The 26229-nt window shown below is 36.0% G+C and overlaps 2 protein-coding genes across 2 annotated transcripts; one reads left to right on the top strand and one right to left on the bottom strand.

Annotated features, from left to right (window-relative positions):
• Positions 1-7580: 7580 nt before the first annotated feature.
• Positions 7581-10578, top strand: LOC118438607 (zinc finger protein 195-like). The gene is made up of 4 exons (XM_035859103.1): positions 7581-7796; positions 7859-7909; positions 8227-8631; positions 9847-10578. Exons 3-4 carry the CDS (start codon positions 8461-8463, stop codon positions 10228-10230), a joined length of 555 nt encoding a protein of 184 aa, XP_035714996.1. The 5' UTR covers positions 7581-7796; positions 7859-7909; positions 8227-8460; the 3' UTR covers positions 10231-10578.
• A 10468-nt stretch (positions 10579-21046) lies between these two features.
• LOC118438558 lies at positions 21047-25837 on the bottom strand. The gene is made up of 11 exons (XM_035859017.1): positions 25771-25837; positions 25526-25665; positions 23025-23084; positions 22830-22952; positions 22590-22750; positions 22423-22513; positions 22181-22358; positions 21926-22104; positions 21683-21842; positions 21468-21598; positions 21047-21393 (listed from the first exon to the last, which is right to left on the bottom strand). The coding sequence occupies exons 1-11, from the start codon at positions 25835-25837 to the stop codon at positions 21082-21084; spliced, it is 1602 nt and encodes a 533-aa protein (XP_035714910.1). The 3' UTR covers positions 21047-21081.
• Positions 25838-26229: the final 392 nt, after the last annotated feature.

Here is a 26229-nt window from a genome sequence, read left to right as displayed (position 1 = left end):
TGCACGATCCGGAAATGTTCTCTGAGACAGGCGGAATTTTTAAGGGTTTTCTGACAAACCTGTGAAGGTACGTAAGAACGTATTTACACATTATTTAAGGTCGGTTTGTGATATTATGGGAAAGGTAAGAATGGAGGTCTCCCAACGTATGCTTAAAGATTTGGACCAAATTAGTGTGAATCGACCACGACTATAAATAGTGTCAAATTTGTAAATGGAACTATACGTCAATGCTCTAGTTTAGCGGAGATGTTTGCACAAACAGAGGAGAAAAGCACCTGGGAAATTTTTGGTTTTTGAAATTTGCTGCGCAATTATCCCGCTTAGGATCCAAATATCTCCGCTAAACCTGTGAATTGGCGGATAGTTCCATTTGCAAATTTCATACTAATTAAATTGGTGATCGATTGAGGTTTGTTTGCTCCAAATCTGTGAGCATACGTTGGTAGACCTTTATTGTAAGTATTGTAAGGTAGCTTAAATATGAGGGCAAAATTTTGTATCCGGATATCCCAATAATTTAATGTATGTTAAACCACCAATTGATTTATACATTTGGGAAAAACGCAAAATATTTTCTCAGTAGTGTGAAATGAAAGTAACTTACTTGAAACTTTACTCTAGCACCTGGATCATGAGTGATGATATGTTTGGATAAATTCTGTTTGGTGGAACTAACGAAAGAGCAGGTTAGGCATTTGAACCTTTTATCAGGTGTGGATTCCATTGGTTCAAGGGAAATTTTCCCTTGTCTGCGGAGAGTCTAAGGCTCAAGTAAGTCGATAGATTAAAATTTCATATATTACAAACAAATCATTATATATAGATAAGATTGTAAAAATAAAAAAAGTAAAGATAAGACAAGATAACATATTATCTGGAACCAATTAGGCCAACCTTAAGGAAAGATATCGACCGAGTAACTACGTCACAGAAATTGATGAAACCCTTGGAAAGAAAGTGTGCCGGTGGTCGAAGGGTGTGGCTTGTTTTCCAGAAACTTATGCAAGTTCGAAGATTCCCCACGACGAAAATAAATGCGTCACTGGTTTCAACTGCACTTCTGTCAAGGACGGATCTGACTGCACGGTGGACAAGATACTTGATTATGTTTTAGATTTCACTGTTCCAAAAGGGAAGCGTATAGACAAGTTTGAGGGCTTGATGACCGGAAAAGTGTGCACATGCGCACCGAAGTAAGGCACGGCAGTTGGTGATAAAAATTTCCTCACGGATGTTAGATTCAGGTATTAGAGGTGTCTATAGCGTCATTTGAGCTTAATTTTGAAGTCGGGACATAAATCTATATTTAAAAATTGTTTTTAGTTAGGAACAACTATGTTTAACGGGTTTGCATTTGTCCCAACAATTTTTTGAGTACCGGTGTAATTTTTAAAAGTTAGAGAAAGTAAAGAACAACATTCTATGTACTTACAATTAAGGGCTGTGAATCTGAATAGATACAACTTTTTGCATTCTTTTGGATCCATATTTAAGTAACTATTGCGCCCTGCACCACATACTGGCAGCCTCATTAGGCACTTACTTATGGACATGTGTAACATATTTCTAATAGTGAAGTATGTATTGCCACTATGTATGTAAAGCGCTGAAATAGTAATTAAATGATAATTCCCATATACAGCAGTTCCAAACTCAATAACCCACCAAAATCTATTTAATTTTCTAAAAATAAAGGTTTATTCGCTATCATTATCAATAAAATGACAACACTTAAATTTAGGCATCATGGATTCATTATAATTAAGCGAAGGTGGGTACAGCTACAGTTTTTTGAGGATTAAAGATCCCCCGCAAATGAAAGAGCAACCTAAGCTGTACAAACAATGTGCTTTTGAATTATACCAAAAAAATTGGGTATAGAAATAAATCAATTATGGACATACGAATCTTTTATGAATCCAAATGTTTCTATTATTTTGCCTCGCAACAGTAGAAATCCACATTGTTTAGCGAGGTATCATCTCCAACTAAAATAAATGATTCATTAAACCTAAACAAATTACTTGTCTTTTGCCTCAACACTTACAAAATAATGTGCCCTCAACTTGCGTCTGAATTCCACAAATACGAGGATACTGTTTAGGGCATTTGATCAATTCGCTGCAAAACTTTTGACTCCAATTTGACCTGTACAGACAGGTGTGTACCCCAGATGTTGTGCATGACATGAAAAATCCGTAGGCCGAGACATCATCTCCGTCTCCTTGTGGCGGTAAGGTGCAGAGTTTAAACCCATCGGCGAATTCCTTTAGCTTGGGGCATTGACAATCGATCCAATCTCCCCAGATACCGGCAGAGCTGGTGGGGTTGTCTGCCACGATTCGGCCGTCAGCTGCAAAAAATGGAGATCGGGGACTTAAAATAGTTTTAAATAGAGTTAAATTAGTTAGAGTTAAATAGAATAGTTTAAATAGAGATTTTTCAATAATCTAACTTTAAGCAGGGGGTAATGGCAAATTATGCCCGTTTGAAAACCGTGTCTCGAATTGTGCAGAATATGGGACAAGTACCCTATTGCAAAACCTTGACAGGAGGTATTTGCAAATTTTTGCAGTGCTCAATTCCGTAGACAACTTTGGGCCACATTCTGCACAATCCGTCCTGCATAAAGGTTTTATGTCAATTAGGCAGAAATCCTAATTAGCCCAGTTTCCTGCAGAAAATTGAGCCAAATTGCTGCATAAAATCTGATTAAATTTTCGTACGGGTGTTGTGCATGAAATTATTCAGTTTGCAGAGCTGAAAGTTTTAAAAACGTAAGCTTTCGAAGTGTTACGAAAAATGCAGCGAAGGCCGATTCCATTAATTCCGGTGTCGTCGGGAGTCCCAAGATCTTCATATTTTACGAATATCCCATCGGCGAATGATCCCCTGGGACAGAATTGCGCGTCACCCCAATCGCCCCAATTTGTTGTTCGTTTTGATTTAATCCACTCCCCCTTATGTCCTCCCTGTCTCCCAGAACTGACAAAAGTAAAAAGTTATAAACTCTGGTGATTTCAACAGCATTTTTATTTTACTCTGGTGCAGAGTTTGTTCCCATTGAGGTGCTGCTTGGCTCAACAGGTGGTGGTCCAACGTGGGAGTGAAATCCCGCAGAAAATTGGAGATGCAGAGTAAAGACGAACAATAGCAGAATGCACGACATCATCTTACGAAGCGTAAGAGCAGACTTGTAATAATTGCAGAGGATGTCCCTTAAAATTGAAAACATTGGCAATTGTAGCTAAATTCAGTTTAAGTATGCACGGAAGGTTTCATTGTATTGTGTCCCAATTTTAATAGAATAAGAACGGATGCCAATTAATGGAACAAAAGGAAAGTTCTGTCACGCTTAAGCAATTAAAATTTGTATCGAAGGCTAGTTAAGCACGGAGGTTTGATTGTGGTTTTCAATAATATTAATTACTTAGGTACGTTCGCATAAACAATTTCGCTTGGAGATCAACTTCTTTTATGACAAACTTTTTTCTGAAACATGTTGTTTGGATGACTTGGGCTATCATTTTCTTAAGTATTTGTGAAATTTTTCGGTTTTAACGATTTCAAATCATCGTTGATAAATAATAAGGGATATCTGTGTACCAATTACTTCAAAATTTCGGACAGATCTAGCACGGGGAACTTTTTATAATTACATTAGCGTCATATTTTCCCCCATATGTCGAAGATTCTTACCGGTTTGGTAACTATATATTGACGATTTCGGGAGCGACTTTATTAATGCAAAATAATCAGCAATACCTCCCAAATACACCATGGTCCGTTTCATTTTGAGCATCTGATTTTTTCTCGTGGGCAACGAAAAAATTGTTTATATCTTTTTTTACAAGTAACTTGCAGTCTTCAAATTTTTTGCACAATGAAGACAAAGGTTATGCAAAGTTGTGAGATAATTCGTGCTCGTAGGAAAGCGTTCAGTGCCGCAGGGTCGACTGATATACAAATAGCGTCAGAAATAGGATGTTCTCGAGAAACCGTTCGTGTCTGGAAGAACAACAAAAATTTCATGGGCAATTTGAAGCCAGAAAAGTCGGTAGAGTTGTCCCCTTCAACAAAAATATCAATTAAGTCCCATATGTACCGGAAATCTAGTACTTGCCTGCATAAGTGTGTAAAGCGTCTAAATTATCCAAAACGGTATCGGAATAAAGGCGAGAAAATCAGCAAGACAACTGTTCAAAGTGTTCTGAGCAAAACAAAATGGGGACGGAAGGCATGTAGAAGACCAAAAAAACCTTTACTCAGTGAAAAATTATAAGAGATAGAAAAAAATTCGGCGAAATGGTGCGAGATCAAGGTTTCCTGGACCTCTGATGACGTGGTCAACAAAGACGAGCTGGAATTATTTTTGGGGATGAACCATGGATAGAATTATTCGGAAGGACCCCCCTGAATAGGACAGAAGAAAAAATGACGTTCCGCCCGTTTTAAGACCGAAGCACATCCCAAGACTGATGGTTGCTAGAGGATTTTGTGCAAGAGGGGTGAGCGACCTGCATACAGTACCAAAGGGGGAAACCATTACAGGACAGGACTACAGGGAGTCAATTTGGCTGCATATTCTGATGCTATGGACTCTTCTCTAATGTTTCCAATTAAGAAAAAAATAATTTTTCAAAAAGATGGAACCCTCAGCCACACGGCAAAGGCAACAAAACAGGCTTTGGATAGTCTGCCTTGTACCACATGGGGGAGGGGGTGTGGCCCGGAAATAGTCCGGATATAAATCCAATTGAAAATTTGTGGTCTATTCTCAAGAATTCTGCCTATGAAGATCCACAATCTAGGAATCTGGAGATGCTGGAGGCTCGTTTCCGCCAAAACTGTCACAATCTTTTAAGAATCGGGTTGAGGAAATATTAGACAACGGTGGTGGACACACCAGATACTAGGGTATAACCCATAAAAATTTCAAATCTTAATATATATTATTCATGGAGATGATAACCCTCAAACTTTTGTAATTTCAGATGCTCAAAATGAAACGGACCATGCTGTATTTTATCAAAGTTTGAAAGAGAATCATCGCGGGGAATTTTTTAACGTACATATGTAAATATCCAATTATTCCCCATTACTGGTGGGGAATCCGGTGGGGAATTCTCGTCTATGATAAATTTTAATGATTTCTCGTTTAAAGAGTGATGTGGTTGGTGATGAATAATCAGGAATTTTTTTGAATGCTTGATTGGTTGGGTCTGGAAATTGCAAAATAAAATGAAAAATCATGTATAAGAAATAAGGATGGTTTACATAGATTACCAGCCTATGAATCAAGCCTTTTAAAACCTTTTTTATTCCAGGGCTCCTCTTATAATTATTTGGAGACCTTATTATGTTAATGTCTCAATGCGTATTGTAAAATAAGACTAGTTAAAAATATGATAAGTGTATTATTAGTAGTAAATAAGATAAATACTTATGAGGAAATAAATCGCATTGTACAGATATCTCAAATCTCGCAGGTATGTATTTACAATTTATGTTGCATGAAAATGCTTTCCAAGCCTGGTCGCATAAAGAGGATGGAGCCAAAACAAGTAAGGGAGACAAAGTTTTGGTCCAAAACTTTTGGATGGAGCGGTAGAGACTTTCACATTAAATCCACATCTGGAGGAATGGTTGGAAAATTGTGAATTTCAAGTTTCATCAAAAGTAAATGAAATCTACACCCATTAATTAATCGACGTTAATAACTCAACTTCTAAAATAGTTGTAACTATTTTGGACCCCAGGTAAAGTAATTTCCTTGTTGAAAGTGATATAAGAAAAGATAAATTTTATTTACTACTTATTTTTATTCAATCAACACACCAATCAATTGTGAAATGTTGCACTTACTTTAACTTAATATTCCGAGTCGCCAATTGTCCGTGGAACTATTCTACAAATTTACTGGTATATAAAGAAGTAAATACATCGTCCACGCAAAATTGGGTGATTTTAAGAAAGTCTGACAACTACCGTTGTCTCCACTAATTTTTGCTTTCGTAATTATTTACTAAGATATTCGATGAAATTTTATTTGATATTCTCGTACAAATTGGTAAATGTTGAATTTCCTTATAAATACACATACATCAGATTTTCACCTTTAATGACGTTTTAAATAAGTTTGAAATGCGCAGCTTAATCCTACAAGCAGTTTCAAATAAAAGGCTATTTTACCAATAATATTGTTAAAATTGCTTTGCATTAAAAATAAAATATTGTACATATCATGAATCATCTCTTTTCAGAAATAATATTCAAAATGTCGATTCCTACGCCAAGCCAAGGAGCTAAGGCCCATAACAGAATTGATGACGATGTAAAAATAATTTTTCAATTTATTTTTTAACGCTTGATTCTGAGTAAGAATTAAATGATTCGACAAGCAGATCCGCCGACTATTTCAAAAGTACAAATACTCTATTGGATTATGTTCCCCACATGAAACGAATTAAAACTTAGCAATTTTTTCAGGCGCCAAAATTTCCTTTGGGGGGTTATGAGAATAATGGGAGATAAATGTGGTGCACATAGGGCACAGCATATCTATGAAATGGGTTGATGAAATTTCAAAAACAAAATTTTTTTACACTCTATGGATCAGTACCCCCATAGGTTTTTCGAACTGAGGTGGAATTCCGACTTTGAGGGGCTTTTCACAGCGACGCAAAATTGACTCAGAAATTAATTTTTCGCTATAACGAAAAAGTATGACGAAATGTTCATACATTAGCTTTTCACCAATTTTTACTACGTTGCAAATTATTAGTAGTAGAATAAAGGTTAAATTACAAAGAAAGTCGAAATCGACATGCGTGACCTTTTTCGGGGATCGAAAGGTCACAATGTCAAAGGTCACATTACCCCATACATGGGGTATCGTTGGAAAGGTATTGGCGAGGGGATTCAGAATATGTATACTTTGTGGGGTCTGAAACCACTCCCTGCAAGTCTAGAGGCCAAAGAATTTTAGAAACTATATCCGTCAAACTACGACAAAACCATGGAATGTCCTAAAGGTTCATTAAGTCCCCCAACAGTCAAAAGTCCTAAGAAACACGGCCCTGAATCAAGAGAGGCGTCGCGTAACATGTATGAACTATCTCGACTGGAAAGTTGAGACACGTAGTGGACAATGGCATAAATTATTGCAGACTTTCTCAGAACCCGCAATAGTAGCATTGTGGCAATAGCAATGGTAAATGATGACCAATTTGTCAGTTATGGTCAAAGTATTATTTACTCGTGGTGACAGCAAGCGCATACATAATCCTAGAATTTGTGCAGTCCTCTAATTTTTTGGACAATTGCCTATGGTTGGTATGAAATGATTTAAAGTAACCTTTTTTAGCCAAATATTCCATCTCTAGATACGCATATAGCTCTACAAAGGACATAACATATTGGGAACTTGATGTGTGACATTGATATTCATAGTTACTGTTATTTTTATGTTTTCTGCTTAAAGTCCACCCTGTCTCTGAGTGTCTTAATGTTACGATCAGGGTTATTACTGCCAGAGGAGAGCAAATAAGACCAAAATTCCCAGCATCAGAGTTTAAATCTCTCCCTTCCTGTTTCATTGCAGACTGTTCGAGGAGAATGCCGAGCTGTTGGATCTGAATCCTGTCCGATTTCCTTGCGCCCTTTGTGGATGGCAGTCAAAATGCAGAGCAGACCATCTTCGTCATGTGACCACACACACCGCAGAGGAACCCTATGCGTGTCAAATCTGTGGAGCCAGATTTCGCCAGAGTACTTGCCTAAGGCGTCATGAGGTGAGGCGAGGAATAATATTTCTAAAACTAGTTATAACAATGTTGTTCTAAATTTTCCTCAGCGGATACACAAGAGGAAACCTGAGGAGGCGAATGTCACCGTCAACTGTGAGGTAAGTTGGTTAAGAAACCCATTGTCACAGTCTACATATTTGAATACTACTTAATACAGCGTTATATGTATGTATTCAGAAGTTATCTCTTGAAGGGGTGATCGTATTTATTTTTGGCTTAGAAACATTTTTCCAACACAACAACAATTTTGAATTATCTAACTGAAAAATTCCAGAAAGATTTCATAAGTGAAGGAAATGAACATTTTTTGTATAATATTTTTCATTACAAATATTAGTGAAATTGATTCTTTGCGTGACTCCGAAGATTGTATGAAAATAAAAAAAATCGGAAATAACATTTTGCATACTTTCAGATTTGTGGAAAAACCATAAAGAATACTAGACAGAGATATCATTTTCTCGCATTCCACAATGGTCGACCCAAGCAAAAATGTGTTATTTGCCATCGAGAATTTATACGACCATCAGAACTACGTCGACACATTGAGAGTGTTCACAGTACGAAGGAACGGCCACGGTTTCCTTGTGGGTTTTCTGGTTGTGGGAAAACATACCTGGACAAGAAGCAAGTATTGAATCAGTTTAGGATGGAACACGTCCCAAATCCTGTCCGATTCAAGTGCACGTTTTGTAGAAATGTTTTCAAGACCAGAAGTGATCTTGAGCGTCATATTGGAACCCACACGACGGAAAGGCCTTATCCCTGCCAAACCTGTGGGTCGAGATGTACGTCACATACCACTTTGAGGGCTCATGAGGTAAGGAATAATAATATTACAAGTAGAGTTGCCAGTGAGATGAGATGAGATGGCACCTAAATGAGATGAGACACATCTATGATGAGATAAGATGACGGTAAACTGAGATGAGACGTCTTATTTATGATATGAGATTAGTGTCGTGTGATGAGATCTATTAGTTGTTACGTGTCTCATCTCGTTTCATCTCATCTAGAGCTGTGCACGGGCCCGATTTTTAAAAACCCAGCCCGCCCAGAACCCTACTGGAAAAAACCCGGCCCGCCCGGCCCTACTGGGTTTTTCTGGAAAAAAAGCCCGGCCCGCCCAAAACCCTACTGGAAAAAGCCCAGCCCGCCCGGCCCTATAGGGCTTTTCTGAGAAAAAGCCCGGCCCGCCCAAAACCCTATAGGGTAGGGCTTTTTTACTGTAAACCCACCCATGTGCAGTTCTGCACGTATTTATCCTAAAAAACCAGCACTTGCTAAGGCTTTCGGAGACTCGATTAGACATGCACACTAGGTATTAATAAAAAATGCAATGGTGGACAAATCCAATGCATATTATTATCAATATTTGCTAAATTTGAGTTATTTTAGTTTAAACAAAAATTGAGTTAAGCCCTTGTATTTAATAGAACTGTATTTATAATTTGGTCTTAATCTCACTGATGTGATTTACAGTTGAGATTTATTTATTCATGAAATTGATTCGTGTAATGAAACAGCCAACCAGTGAAAACAACTCCATAGCATTACAGATAAACAATTCTGCTTTAGCTGGGGCTACATAAAACTATGAAGTTTTGTTTCAAATTGCCATATTGTACTTTATCACTAGGGTAAATTAAAAAGCCCGAAGCCCTACAAAAAAAGCCCGGCCCGCCCAAAACCCTACTGGAAAAAGCCCGACCCGCCCGGCCCGACTGGAATTTCCTGGGCAAAAAACCCGGCCCGCCCAAAACCCTATAGGGTAGGGTAGGGTAGGGTTTTTTTAGGGTAAACCCGGCCCTACGCACGGCTCTAATCTCATCTCATCTCATCTTATCTCATAAGTTAAGTGAGACGAGATAAGATGAGATTAAATTTTCAGTATCTCATTTAACTATCGTCTCACCTCACATGGTGGTGAGATGAGATGGGGTATATCTCATCTCGTCTCATCGGCAACTCTAATTACAAGGTTTAACTTAAGTATATGGACCATTATGTACAACTATTCAAAATATTGTCTTAGCGTACCCACTTGGAGAGATCGATCAGGACAACTTTCAGATGCCAATTTTGTCCTAGTACCTTCTTGCACAACAGCACGAAGTGGAAACACGTCAAGGCTTCCCATGAAAATCGGCGCTATCCCTGCAACATCTGCGATAAAGTGTACATGGCGTCAAACGACTTGAAGCGTCACGTTATATCGAAACACTCAAACATGTCCTCGCCTCCTAATTCTTGTGGTAAGTGCGAATACAAGAGTTGGAGCAAGCACGAGCTTACAGTTCATGTGAGGCGGGTGCACGACGGGGTGAAGAATTGTGAATGCTACTTCTGTGGAAAGAGGTTCTTTAGATTTGCACAATTAGTTGAACACAGTCGTCGGATTCATACTCTGGAGAAATAGGGATGGATTAATTAGCTTGAGCGACTTGATTATTTATTCAACTACTTATGTAACTCTACGACAAGTAATAAGTCCCACCTAAGGCAATTTTTTGTTTCTACTTTATTTTTATTTTTGTATCGGGTGAGTTAATACATAAATAATAATACTAAATTATAATACCCAAGTCATTACATACATAAATGCAGAATTTTATTATCTCCACAGCTATAAGTAAATATTTTTATTTCCTAAATATGTAAATCAGAGTAGGGAATTATGTAAGTTAAGTTTTAATTAGACAAAACGAAATTAATACTAGTGGCTAAATAGGTTTTCTATAAAAACTGATGAATTCCATTTAAATCCTAGTTTTCTCATCAATCCATTAAAAACTTGAATTTATTAAAGCACTCTGTAACACCTGCACAAAGCGATAGACAGATGAAAATTGCGTAAAGAATGAAAAGCATTTTTATCTGGGCCACATTAATGGGCTCCCCTTCTTTATACAGACCCACTGAATATTTTTCCTTCTTGGACAGAACAATATTTTGAAAATAGTTTGTATAGTTTACTTGAGGCCTTCCAATGGCCGCGTAAAAATTGTGATAACGTTTTATTTCGTTAATATATCGTAATAAACCTCGATTTGTTTCCCAATAGTTTAAAACTCCTGATTCCACCAAATAACCTAAATTTGTTTCAAAATGAGCTCCAAACAAGGTACGCCAGGTGACCCAGGGTACCTGATTCGTGTCCAAGTTCGCTTCGTTGTTAGGGATAATAAAATATTTTTTAAACACCCTTAAAAAAGTTTCGAATTTTTTAACCATTTCTGAAGGATCGACTACCGCAAATACAGAATTATCCCCTAAATCATAGGTGGTTGTGTTGGTAAGATAGAAAGGCTTATTTAGTGAGAAACAATACGCCATGCCAAATATGTTGTGATCTTTACGATATATGAGTTTACTTTGAAGTCCGGTAATGAGCTTGTAAAATCTAGGTGAGTATCCGGGTGCATTTTTCATCTGTTCGAGCACAGAGCCCTTTATGCAACTCACCCTGTCATTATTTTTATCTGCACTAAAAAACCCTGAGAAAGAATTCACTTTAACACTTCTGGAGGTGATCAACTCAGCCAAACTTCTTGGCAATTCTGGAGTTCTATTTGATGTGAAGATAGAATAAAATTCTCCACTAAACATGCTCCCAGCAATGAAGGCGTTAATCAGCCAGACAAATATGATAAGATGCGTGACAAGGACTCGTAACTTCGTAACCTTATATTTTTCCGGTTTGATAAGAACATTTGTACTTTGTTGGAGAAACATACTGACAGTCCACATAACCGGGACAAAAACAAATTTCTTGTTTAAAAAAATGAACAAGCTCAATAAGCTGCCTAAGAGTAACAAGAGTGAAGAGGTTAAAATATCAAAAATATTAAGCATCGCGTCCGCATTAATTTCTGCTGGCAGTGCGTACACTTTGTACACAACGTTGTCATAATATATTCCATGTTTTATCCAAGTATATCTAGATACTAATCCTCTGGCTGTAAATTTTTCCTCGATATCTTTCCAATTGAAGATTTTGTTAGAGTAAACATACCCCACCGAATATCCCATTGAGCTTGTCACGGTAAAGTTAAGTCGACCTTTTAAATCGGAAACTGGCCAGGTCGCTGGTGATGTATCCAAACCACAATGTCTCAAGTTGCAAGGGCTTTCCCAGAGCTTAAAAATCCCGAGGGGAGCAAATCTAATGAAATGTTGATTCATATCTTTGGTCAATCTCTTATAAAAGTGGGGTAGGTTGAGCATCTCGGATTTTTTGATATGTACAAGTTTATTTGCAATGGTGCTGTAATCTTTGGGACTCCTAATCTCCTTCGGTGGGGAACAAGTGTGGCATACGAGAGATATGACGGAATCAATTTTGTTGAAATGTAGGATGATTGAGGTCAGCTTAAAATACGGGTAATAGTAGAAATAATAATTAAAATGTTGTACTAACTGTGCAGGTTGGCGGCCTATTATTACAATATAATCAGGATCCTCGTTGAACGCCGACATTCCCAGTAGGATTGGGTTCCATGGAGGAGAAAACATTAGAGCAAGATGGCAATTTGAATAAATCTGATTGAACAGATAGTTTGGGTATGGGAAGTTTAGAATTATCCCGTCCTCATCGTACTTGGTAGAATTGGCGAGAACGTATCTGTTTGTTGGACTGTTGATATTTTCTATGACAAAATTGAAGCTGAGTTGGGAATTTAGATTTTCAAGTTGTTCTGGAATAAGATCCATGTTTGGGTAATCAGGCTTGTGGTAGAGTATTTGAGTTGTGCAATACTTGAGTGTTTTCAAAATTTCGGAGCGTGTACCAATGGTTGCTTCTGATGGTGATGTATTATCTTCTGCAAACGTAAGAGTATCTTGTGCAAAGCGGGTTAAAAATAATATTGAAAGTGAAGTTTTTATGGTACATTTCCTTGTAATAGACATGATTTCAGGTATAATATTGGCAATTAGGCTAAGGTCTTGTTGCAGCTTACAAACTTTAAAGGAGCTTTCTCTAAATGTGATTTATTCGACAATATTTAGCTAGATGTAGGTTCGCGTTATTTTTATGGTATTATATATTTCAGTTAGGATTGTCTTATATTTGGAATAAAACTGAAGCAAAAGCTTGTTTCTTAAAGATAAATGAGTAATGACGATTTAGAACTTTGCTACTGACTAGTTCCAAAACTGTTAAAAACCTTGGGTTGTATAAAACTTGTCTTGTAATCTGGCTGTTCTAGTTTAACTGAAATAATTGTAACCCCGATCCGGTTGATTGCCAATTTCATTTTGTTTTATTGCCTGAATGTAATTATGGAATAAAGTATTATTTGTTAACCGTATTTTTTTTTTCGTTTTGACACTATGTGATACATATTTACGTAAGTTTGTATATATTTATGAATTAATAGCTTTACAAAGTCTACAATTTATTACGATATACGTTTCAGGAGGTAGATTCTTACTAATATGTTTTATTTTAAATTGACTATGTTTGGTTATGTACATTTTATTAGTTCTATTTTTGTAAGCTTTTTTTGTTTTGGATAGTATGGTAGTTGTAGAAACTGGAACAAATGTGCAAATGTATGTACATGAACTAGGTTGGTTGGTTAGTTGGTAGTCATTTATTCACAATTATTCCTTGATCAGTACAATTTAATGACTGGTTTACATCAACTAGCACTAAAAGAAGCGATTGAGTAAAGAACTAACTACATAACGTTTATCTTATATTAGAAACCTTAATCTATATACTATGTCCCGAAAGTCCTTGAGTATCACGCTGAATCATCTCAACGATCTTTCAGCTACACAGAATCAGAATTGTTCGTACTATGTAACTTTTTTAAAAGTATACCAAAGTGCCTTTCGTTTAAATACTTTGAATGATTTCTAATTTCACCTTGCGATACACCAACTTGGCCTACATCCATACCCCAGAAAACTAACAACTGACCAAGACTTTGGTTGAATTTTGAACCTCGAATTTTCTGCCAGCCTTACAATTCACGCTAGGGACATCCTATCTGCCGTTCGATATCTCTAATATTGTGTATTTTAATATCCATCCATCAGATTTATGGTCCTAACTTTTAGCGAGGTATGGGACCATTTTGACTAAAATGCAGAAAATCCAGGTTTTTTCCAAAGATTTATTGGTATTTAGACCCATCTTCAACGTTATTTTAGATAAGAAGTAGCTTCGTCTGACCCCAATACGATTAGTTAGAAGATTCTGTTACCTTTGGGTGGCTTCGAACTCTAATGGAGAAGATATATCAATTATTGTTGAATTGCCGCAAAACCACTTTTTTGGTCGCGCAGTTTATTGAAGGAAATTATTATTTCTTGATTAAATTTAGTACTTTTTCGATGTTTTATTGTTAAGTGGGGTCTTACAAGTCGTCGTGACCATATTCGGTCTTCAGAACATTTTTCGTTGCTCCATGGTCTCGATATGTTTGAGTATGTCCCAAATTTGCGTTACCTGTAAACCTAGCTTGGATATTGCTCGTTTTAAGGTTTTCGCATACTCATTAGAATGGCCTATGATTGTCCTCATTGTGACCAAAAAATATCTACAATCAAATAGAAGATGTAGAAATTCCATGGGAATTGTTAGGTGCCATATTGATGCTCAAGGACTTTTGGGACACACCGTACATTAAAGTTAAACGATGATAAACCAAACAAAATTATTTTTTCGCTTTTTCATGACCACTTCGTGATCCGACTATGTACATTTCCCGAAATATTCACATCATTATCAATAATTTGTCGTATCATTTCTGTTTCTAGTGTACTCCAGATTTTAATTGTATAGTATCGAACTGAATTAGTAAACATAACGGAATTGTGTTGGAGTATTTGCGTGTTTTGGGAGCTTCTTATTTCATATCCTGTTTCTTTCAATATATACATACTATCAAATTCGTTAATATTAATTCCGAATTTTTTTATCCTGAATAAATTCCACAAAGTATAATAATCTAATCACTCATTAAGTGATTGGTTGAGTAAATCAAGTAAATTAAATTTTTCTAACAAATCGTCATAATTTATAGCATTGCGTAATTTTATGCACTCTACTCTAGCTTTGCTCAAAGCATTATTATCAGATTTACATTTCTAGCATGTTTTAGTATAATATTTAGATAATTTTGGGTAACAATAAGTAGCTAACGACTGATTTACTTTCGATTGTATTTGTGGTAATTCGCACTTCCTGCTCGGACCCCAAACTGTCAAACAATAATCGGTCACTGCATTTACATCTGCATTTAATAGAACAGTTAACATATGTTGTGTCAAGTGTCTTCTTAATCTACTCACTATTCCTACATTTACACAGTTCTTTTTTGCACACCTTCTGCATGATTTTTGAATGTAAAAAGTGTAAAAAGCCTGACATAAGAGGTGGATGGCGTGGAAAACAATCCAGAGATATGTTATCAGTTGTCGCGGTTTTTTGGTTTGAATGAAGAGACCACTCTCAGGGTCAACCGTTAGAAATAGACAGTTATAAAAGTCTGCAATTTTGAGGGAGCGTATAATCCGTTTGAATGCTTGGGAGAACATTATAATTTATTAGTCTGACTGAATTTCCTGAAGAGTGATTTATCTTTCCCAAATCTCGTTATAAGATGAACAGGTAATCAACTTATAAACGTTTTTGAATTACTTAAATCGGGCTTTTGAGAAGGTGCAAACAGTAGATGCATATTTTAAATAACAAACAATTTGTTACATGGGTTGAGAGGAAGTGTTGGTCCCTCAAAGCCCGGCCTATTCAAAGTTCTGGAAAATATCTACGGAAGGTGTGTGGAATCTATAGTTAAAATCAACACAAAAGGTTTAGATTGAGCAACTAATATTTTGTTGAATGCCTTCAAATGCATAATACATTAAGTTTAGAACCTACTTAACATTCTCGATTATAGAAAATAAGTTCGATCTATTTACCCAGTGAACCTTCAAGCTTCCTCCTCCTGTTCACTGCCTAATCGAACATGCAGTTAGAAAACATCCTCAGTATAGATACTTGAATCCATGTCGTATTAAATAAATATTAAATCCACATATATCTATGAACAAGATCTTTGGAAATTGAGTCAAATATTGGAAGTGTCAATATTTAAGAGTAGGAGTTTCCAGAATTCTGTACCCTGGTTGGATTCGAAAACAACTTTCGTTGATCCTTTTAAAGGATTTACGAATGTAGATATATTTACTATGATTCTGTGTTCTTGCAAAGGGGAAAAACTTATGGAGAAAAACAGTTTCGCACTGTTCAACGAAATGAGTTTTAACTCTGAGTAGAATTAAGGATTGATTTATTGTCCGTCAGGTAATAATCAAGAAGGACATATTATGGTAACCACAATTAAATAACGCCCAAGCTATTTAGCTAGGCAAGACCTTCTTAATGGCATAAATCCTCTCCATTTTTCTTATGCATGTATATGTACATACGTACATAATAGGTTCATATACATATAAATATATATGTAGAACTATGTATATATGAATTTAAAATTACTAACCCAATTATTATTTCCCAAAAATTTTTCTGCATACTTAACCAGACACGCTGTATGTAATTAAGTATCTAAGTGTAGAAGAAGGGAAATAGTTAAGAATTGTCTGCAACCAAATTTTAAGAACAGATAAATAGATACTTTATTAAATGGCCATTATCCCTTGGTAGAAAACTATGACAGTTAAGGAACAAATTTATTAGCGAAATTTAAAAAATTCCCCGACAGCTTTGTAAAGCTGTCGGGGAATAAAGTTACTTACAAGGGACACTCACGACCTTTCGTCTGAGTCCAGGGTACCCACTATGTTTTTTAGAATCTACTAGGACCCCAGATGAAGGGTTCATTCATATTTCCGTGTAAAACTCATATTTGGCGCCGTGCCGTGGCGCCAAATTCGCCAAATTTGATGGTTTTACATTTTAAAACCGCCATAACTTTTGAAATCCTGGACGGATTTTCAAAATTTTTGGCAAAAATCATGACAAGGAGTTCAACTTTCGTATTCTTTGAAATTTTTTCCAAAATTATCGCTTTTAACTTTTCGCAAAATTTCGAAATTTTGGGTTCGTCGAAAAAATGCTAAAAATATCTCAAAAATTAAAATTTTTTTATTTTTATTTTTTTCTCTAAAATTTCGACTTTTGTGATCATTTTAAGCATAAAATTTTAAAAATCCGACATAAACTGCAAAAGTTATGAGGGTTTGAAATTGGTCGAAAATGCAAATTTTTAAGTTTAGCGCCACGCCATGGCGCCAAATATGAGTTTTACACGGAAATATGAAGGAATCCTTCATCAGGGGTCCTAGTAGATTCTAAAAAACATAGTGGGTACCCTGGACTCAAACGACAGGTCGTGAGTGTCCCTTGTTAGCTTGATAAGGCTCATCAGTGGCTTTATTAAGCGTAAACTTAGTAAAGCTCCTCCTGTATGGGGGGGCTATATTTACTTCTAAAAAAGGGTTTAATCTTACAATGCAGACCAGGCCCCGATTTTGGGGCAGGCAACACGGGCAATTGCCCGGGGCGCGTGGCCTCAGAGGGGCGCCGCGAGGCGCCCCTCTATACACTAGATATAACCGCCCTGAGGAGTTAAGGGCGCCGGGGTCTTGTTTTGCCCGGGGCGCCGATGTCAGATTAATTTCTAGATCGGGACCTGATGCAGACCAGTATATTAATTCAGAATTCCGTGTTGCAAAATGAAGCTTCATGTGCATGTGTTACCATCTTCACTTTAGGAATTATGGTCGCTGTTTGATGATTAGTACATTCTTGGTATACAGTCATAATAAAAATATATCTAGTTATAAAATTCCGACCATACATATTAGCATTATAATCCTAATGTTTCAGAAAGAAAGTTAACGCGATATAGCTTCCATGTTCATATTTATTCTTAACTTCTAAAAATAATATGGTTGCATGTTCGGTTTAGTAAAGTCGAAGAGTTGCAGGTTATTAATAATTTACATGCACTCATTTTGTCTCTAAGTGTGGGACAGCACAATTGCGAGGAATGCTAAGACATATTTAAATAATACGGTTGATTTCAATGTTCCGTAACCTGTGTTGGCCTCTGGAATATAAGAATCATTTTCGTGCTTTCATACCCAACAAGACAGGTCAACAGTAAAATGACGAGCAACATTTGTACTTGTGTTTTCCTTGTGTTATTTTCGTTCCACACAATTTCTTCTAACTTTAATTTGCAAGAAGTTGACCGTTTGATCCCAGCACGATCAACATTACAGGTATTAGGAACCTTTAACCCTGAACATCTAAAATCTTGGGAATCTAAGCTACTCAAATTGCTTCTGCGAAGTCGAACCACTCTCAAAGTAGTGTTCAACCTTCCTGTAAATCATAGTCTAAAATCCAGCATATACTACAAGAATTGCCGCATTAATCAGTACATTTTTTCCAAATATTTTGGTCACTCTACAACTCAAATTTCTGTCATCTTTCTTCCGAAGGTGGACACGCATTTCGAGAAGAGAAGACTAACTGAAACAAGGGGGCGACTAAGTCACTGTGGGGAAACCCCCCCTACATTTTGCTCATTTTAAGCGACATCAACGTTAAAACGTTTCAAATTTATGGCTCAGCAGTTTCGACATCAAGGCTATTCGTACTTCATAGGGGTTCGAATAGCTCAAGCCTACAAATATTTGCGGTGTGTTTTCCCTGCAGGTTGCATTCTCTGGTTGAACTAAAGCCGTCTGAAGGCAACGAGCATATGGTGCTTGAGTCCGCTTGGAAAATTCATAATTTCAACTTGCTCGGTATAAAAGTTGGCAACTCAGGCGGGGACGGTCATATGTTTGATCCGAAAATACACACATGCAGCGCCTTAAAGCGACTTGGGAAAATATTTCCGTTATATATAACTTGTGCACAGCTTGCCCTCGGCGGTAAACTTAACTTTAGTGATATCATCGTATCTGGTGTTCGGAATGCTAAGCCAAGGGATTTTGGTTTATCAATCGGTTACAATTTTGCTGTCACGACTGCATCCCTGCCTCAGTTTTTATATCCTGCGTCCTCAAAGTTTACATGGTTGTCTCACTGCGGGCAGAGGTATCAACTTAGGATGGCTACGGTATCATTTAGACAGCCTCGTTCGGTTGGCTTGAAAGGTCTTGTGATGCCCCTTGACGCTTATACCTGGGTGGCATTCGGCATTTCTTTCACAGTCGTGGCAATCCTTTTTACAGTAATGGCGGGAGGAGATTTGGAAAATTTGAAGCATTCAATTCGATATTTCATCCTATCCTGGCAATGGATTTTATGCTCGCTTTGCGGGCAGTACCACCGAACACATGTTTTTCGAGTTGTATCTAGTTTCCCAATATTTGCGGTAATTTGTCTTTTGTCCTTCTTTCTTCTTGGGACTGTGTTTTACCAAGGGTCCATGTTCTCATCACTCGTATCTCTTACCCCACCCGCACTTCCCTCATCGCTGGAAGACGTTGTGGACTCAAGTATTGAAATCATTACAACGAGCCAAATTCAGGTACCTTTGGACTCTGGTATAATATTGGTGTCGGTCTTAAAGTATAAAATGATAGAGGACGTCCGCTCAGTTAGCCCTCCAAATTTGTTTCGCATTTTGACAAAACTTAAGACGAGGACACGATTAGTCAATACCTTATCTGGGTTTGTTACTGGGGTTAATATATCTCAGGGTTCTCACGTAGAATTTGGGAATAATTCTTTCCACGAGGTTATGGATACATTTGCGGTTATAAACGTGGAACTAGATTTAGACCAAGTTTTAGCAGGAGTTAGGGTCCATAGAGACCCGTACATTGTAAGACATACAGAGTCCCCAATATTTTTTTTTAATATTCCGTTATTTATTACTCGCGGGTTTTTGAATTGGGTCGTTTCCCTTAGTATCGGCCAGCTAGCTCAGTCCGGTTTGTATAAGCTGTGGTGGGATCTGCAACATGTAAAATCCCTTCTTACACTTATAAGAGATAAAACAGATAAGGAGCAGTATCGGAAGTTGTTGCATTCCGTGGTTATTATGAGAAATCTCGGGGCCAAGCAGGAAGTAGAGGCTGAGAAATGGAAAAGTGTCTCGTTCTCTGCGTTGGAGGGTATATTTGGGTTGTGCGGTGGTCTGCTAATTGCCTCAATGTTGGTATTAATAAGGGAATTGGTGAGCTATGAAATGTTAATATTTGTTGGAAGGAAATGTAGACAAAGGTGTTGTCAGGTAATACAGATACTGAAATTTAATATTTGTGCTGGGTGTAAATGCTTTAATGCTTACTGGCTGGAATTATTGTGAATTGTTTTCGAAAGCCTTTGACGATTGATTGGTAACAACCACAATCATTTATCGAATTGGATCACTATACTTTGCGTATTTAATTTTATCTTAATAACTTTTGAATAAAATATCAATTTATAATAATTACATTTTACGAGTTTCCACATTTGATCCGAAACGAAACGGAAACGAAACTTAGCGTTTCCGAAATGAGACAACCCAAACGGAAACGCGTTTCATTTCGTGTCCAGAATCGAAACGGTCCGAGCACATGTACCTCTAACCAATGCCAAGGTCTCCATGCAAATCAAAATGTTTTTTTCTGGGCGAGATGTAATTTTAACATAAACACACTGCCATTAAAGTTAGAAGTATGCTTCACCCACCCGTATTTTTATGTTCGTAATATATAGCGCTTCAGTTTGTTGCCATCCGGTAAGGAAAATGTACAAAGAAATAAATGCAGTATTGCAGATATACAAATGTAACCTTTAATGCACAATTACACACACACTAAAAAAAAATGGGGAAATTTTAGCCAACCTTGCGCAAAATTTTGCGCAACCCTGAGGAAAAAAGTGATGGAAACAAGTCTTGTACAAATTTTGCACAAGCCAGTTGAGTAATTCGTTTTCCTCAATGTTGAGTAAACTTTAGCCAGCTGAGTTGAGCGTTCTTTAATATTGTCTTGAACAGATTTTAATTAACTACTTGACCGAAAAATACCCAAATGCATGTATAAATTATGCTCAACTCATTGTAAATTATTTACACAGTTACTTGTATGAATTTTAGCCAAATGTTTAATAAAATTTCCACAACGTATTATTGATATTTGTTGGTATTTTTATTTAGAATAAAATTCAGCCGTAGATAATAATTCATCTTAACAAATCTAAATAGACAAACAAAATTTAAATTATTGGAATTAGTTATTACTAATATATCAATATCCGAGTCAAACAATAAAACAAAATTAATTAAATTTTAATTTGAGATCCTAACGCTAATACTGATGCGGGAGGAGATACAATTTCTTTGATCTGATAGGCGCAGTGATCAAAGAATGACCAGACCGGGTAACATTCATCAGGGAATTTAAGTTTCAAAACATGGAACAATTTAAAACATAGATCTACCGCTGACATCATTGTCGGAGACTTAATTAATTTCCGTTCTAGCATAACGAAGACGTCCTTAATTTCAAGGTTTGCCAAATTTCCTACACAAATAACAAAAGGTTGGCGTCGTTCCGATTCACTTGTCTTCAATGACTCCAAATCAAAAGTTTTCTAAATTAAAACAAATCAAGATAAATAAATAAAATGAGACCAATTCGCACCAAATAATTACACGTAACACGTACCGAAACGAATTGGATAAAAAATTCAGCAGCCGCCGCAGCAGTTATTTTAACTTTTTTGGCTCCTCTCTTCCTATAAGCGGACGTTGAGGTCAAATACGGCAGCATTACAAAGGCAGCAATGGCAATCTCATCTAATAAATTAACACATTAATTTTCATAACGCACAAATACAAACACCATGTGTTATATTATTATCTAATCCTGTTGTTGCATACCTGATGTTAATTTGGAAAACAGTTTTTTAATTCCTGCCTCTGTTATTGCTTTAGCTTGAGACTTCTCAGCAAATTCGCAAATTTGTTTTGCGACGCCTGGCCACTTCCTTAGAAGTAGTTCAGACTTCCCCGGATTCAATCGTTCAAAGTCAACGTCTATCTAAGATTTTAAGGACAGTGATTAAAATAAAACTAGATATTTATTTATTTTTACTTCTGTAAATAATATAATGTAACACTTACTACACCAGATGTTTCAAGCAAATGCGGCCATTCGTTTAAAGTGTCGATCAAATTAGTAGTGTTTTTTATTTCCAGGCTCCGCAAATTAAAGGTGTCCTTCATATATTGTAACACCTGCGATTTTGGCGAGTTGGAATTTGATAACCAAGATTTCATTTCATACTCCTCCGCAGCAGGATCTGTCAAGTATATGGTGTTATTATTTATAACAAAAAGGTTTGCAACAATAATTATGTGGTATAATGTTGAAATTACCAATAACAGTTGATTCGGGGACTCTAGGCTGCTTCCTGATTGAGATTCTATTTTTATTTCGCACATATTTTAACCGGTCCTCGATCAATCCTGTTGCTGGAATGTTTTTGTAAATAATTTTCCCTCTCACATCAACTTTCTCCGTCTCAATTGACTTGGCATCACTATAGAATAAACTCTGCAAAATATATATTTAAACATCAATCGTATACTTAAATCGTAGATAAATACTTTGGGTTTACTTTAATATCACTCTGCTGCTGTTCGGTGAGATGTCCAAATAATTGTGAAGCGATACAGTGAGCCAGATTTTGCTTCACATGGCGTGGTGGACTGTAAATAAAATAAATAAAATAATTTCCTATAGACTAATTAAAGAGACAACCAGGAAATTTATGTAAACGATTACTAGTTGGAATGGTTTTTGATGAGATTATTTACAGTCCGTCGTTTAATTAAACTCTTTATCTGAAACGTGGCCATTCCGAGATGAATGATTTGCTGCAACATTTCTTGCCCTTTGGTCGTACCTTTCTCATTATCGGATTGAATTATGATATCCTTTACATTCTGAAAAAATAATAAATTTGTTAACTTTATATCAGCTAACATATCTATTACTTTTCTACTTCTTAAATAATTCACTTACAAATAATGCATCTTCCAGTAATAAACATTTGTCACTTTCATAAATATTTACAGAGCAAATGGATTCTTGCTCAAAACTATTAATGGATTGTGAGATTTGTGAACTGTTTTCCTCACTATCAATCTGAAAATGGAAGTAAACAATATTATTATACTTCATGCAAAAAATTAGGATCCATAATAATGTTTTACTTACCAGAACTAAATTAAATTGTGTTTCCTCGGCTCTCGGCGTCGGATGCTGTTCGCTAACTTTCTATTATAATACAAAAAAGCTAAAAACATAACTGCATTTAAACCGTGATAAAATTTAAATAGTTAAAAAAATTAAACTAATTCTATTGGACAACATATCACGTCATACTCCAGATTGGTATTTGCCACAATCAAAGGGTGCTCCAAATCTAATAATTGAGGTTTAACAATGATTGCTGGTTTTTTACCTGTTACTTTAAAAAGACACGAATTATTAAGCAATTCCACACAAGTAATTGGAGAAACACAAATAAAAACTTGATCATTATATACAAAACAAAGTTCGGTTTGACAGAATTGAAGCTGACTCTCATTACTTCCTATGATAAAATATTTCTGGGAGGAAATTAAAGTACCATTTGCACTTACATTATCGACAGACAAAATTGTCTCCTCATTGCCAACATTTACTGACGAAAAGTCGAAATTTCCTTTCAATTCGTCCAGCTTTATTCTAACTCCCTGACCGTACTTAATTTGCACAATTTCGTTACCCTCATCTTTGGAACAATCAAGTGAGAATGCTAAATTTAAAGATAACCGTCTTGCTACCGATTTTGCTATGTTCTTGAAATTGTACGAAGTTTTTCCTACAATTTTGCTAAATCTATGTTTTGCTTCAAATCTCATGCACCAATAATTTTTTAACGGACCCAGCTGCTCTATTGCATAGGGGTAATGTAAAATATGGTGCAACTTTGGAGTGAGATTATTACCAGTTAAACTAATATAAAGCTGGTGGTGATCAGCAATTAAATATCGCAATAATGATAGACCATCACGTGAAATTAATGGTGCCATAATGATTCGGATAATTCTTCTAAGTTTTAAAATTAACTCTACCACTTTTGAATCACAAAAATATTCTAAAAAAATTGCAGGAAAAATAAGAAAAAAATTGCTCATTTCTGATGCTGAAAAGCAAGATTTTTTTTCATCACTAATAAAGGATTGACTGATTTCTGGAAATTTGTTCACTTTATGACTATTCTTTTTGAAACAGGTCGAAATTCTGTGATTTACTTCTTGCAAAGTCATTTTCCTAGATTTTATAAGATAATCCAAGGCTATTTTTAATTCAATTATGCATATTCCTTCAAAAAAATCATGCATAATATCTGGGGCATTATTTTCAGTGACATGGAAATACGAAATATCATTTAGAATTGACTCCTCTCGTATCCCTGTTAAAGAAATATCTCCAATTACCAAATCAGAGGTATAATTATTAATATTCCGGCGTAACAAGGCTTCCTCCTCTATAGCAATTTGGGTGAAGTGCTTGTTACCCTTACAAAATCTGCACCTGTAATTGGCATTAAACCCATCCGTATATCCAAGTAAGGAATGAAGACCTAAATTGTCTCCACAAACTTGTAACAAAGCTACGTGTGTGAATGGCGAGTCCAATAAAAAATTGAGCTGGTTACTTACAGACATTTTCTTAAATTCATCCACCATTGGTTTCAATATTTTGTTAATTCCATACTCTTTTACAAATTTTGACTTAACAATTAATAGAGGGAAAATTGTGGACAATTGAGATTTTAAGTGAGGTGGAAAATTTGCAATCACGAAATAAAACATCGCTAATTTATGTATTTTTGCCTTTGCTCCAAGTGGATTGCAAATTTCTATGTCATCATAGTAAATTTGCAAGCAAAGTGGGTTTCCGGTCAATCTTCTAAAATAATTTCCAGATTTAAAATTTAAAAAAATATTGGGATTATTATCATCAATCACGAAATTGCATTCGTTCTTATAGCGGGATAAAATTATTGGCAAAGTTTTAGACAAATCAAAATAATACATGTAATCAAATTTTTCTATCACTGACTCGGCTGACTTGTCAAATTTAAAATGTGACCCGAGTTTAATTTCAGTAGTCTCATTGTAAATTTCTTGATCTTTTAAACCCTTTTCAATTAAATATTGCGAAGAATTTGATTTATGGAAAGGATCTTTTAAAGTATTCAGTTTAATTAGCAAATCATCCTTTTTGATATTACTGCTGGCAAAATTTTTTGCAATTTCTACCACGCTATTTACTAAAGAATTCGCGGATGCTAGGATTTCAGCTGACTTTACTAGCGGAATGGAACCTGACATTTGAAGTGTTTTAACAAAAGCTAACTTATAATCGTTGCTAATATTGGCCAGCAAACTTGGCCCTATTTCTGTTTCAATATTTTGAGGCACATCTGGAGAATAAATAATTTTAGAATTTTCTGACCTTCTTCTATTCTTTGGACAAAAAACTTTGACGTGATTTTTAAGAGTCTCTGTACTTGTAAACATTGTCGAGCACAAAGGGCAATTAATTCTAGCTATCCCTTTACTAATTTCATGAAAAATGATTAGATGATTCCAATATATATTGAATTCTTTAAAATTGGTCTGACAAATGCTACAATTATAAAGTTGATCACCAGAGGTACTTACGGCGACGACTTCTCTGATAGAATTAATAATTTTCAGCCTCCGCCCAACTGACGAAACAATGGCAGCAAACAGGCGCTCTTCAATAGATCCGGTTTGGCAATCAGGCAATTTACGGAGGACATCTTCGTCAATATCTTGATCTATAATTTGAAAAAGTACAATTAATAATGATTAATAAATAATAAGTATAAATTTAGTTAGTTGATAAATTAGTTAAAAAATACTAAATTACATTAATTTCGTACCTTTGAATGTTTGAAGAAGTTCAGCTAATCCTGCCGATTCCAGAACTTTTTCAACGAAGTCACTCATTATGATGAAAATTTAATTTTTTCGCAGCAATTAAAAAAATTGTAGATTTTTTTACGTGACTTGTCTCACCGGTGTCGTGCTTCCAACTAAGAAGGAAATAAGAGACCCGCCGCAAGCGGGGTAAACCTACAACAGTTTAGCGAATTTTCCTCAGTGCATGACAGTATTTTCCTCTGTTCATGAGTAAAGCTTGTCTAGATTGAATGAACTTTAAACAACCAACCATTTTGATCAATCTTTCCTCAATCTTGAACAAAAATCACTCATGGATTTATGCAATTTTTTAACAACTCTGTGTAAAATCCTTTTAGCTAAATTATTGAATACAATTTATCCAATATTGGGTAAAATCAACTTTGTCCAAGGAAATTGAGTATTTTTTGCTTCTCATA

This window comes from Folsomia candida, unplaced genomic scaffold (assembly GCF_002217175.1).
Source record: "Folsomia candida strain VU population unplaced genomic scaffold, ASM221717v1 Fcan01_Sc023, whole genome shotgun sequence".
Taxonomy (NCBI): Eukaryota; Metazoa; Arthropoda; class Collembola; order Entomobryomorpha; family Isotomidae; genus Folsomia; species Folsomia candida.
Note: the sequence above shows the minus strand (reverse complement) of the source record. Positions and strands in the feature narration are given on the sequence as shown.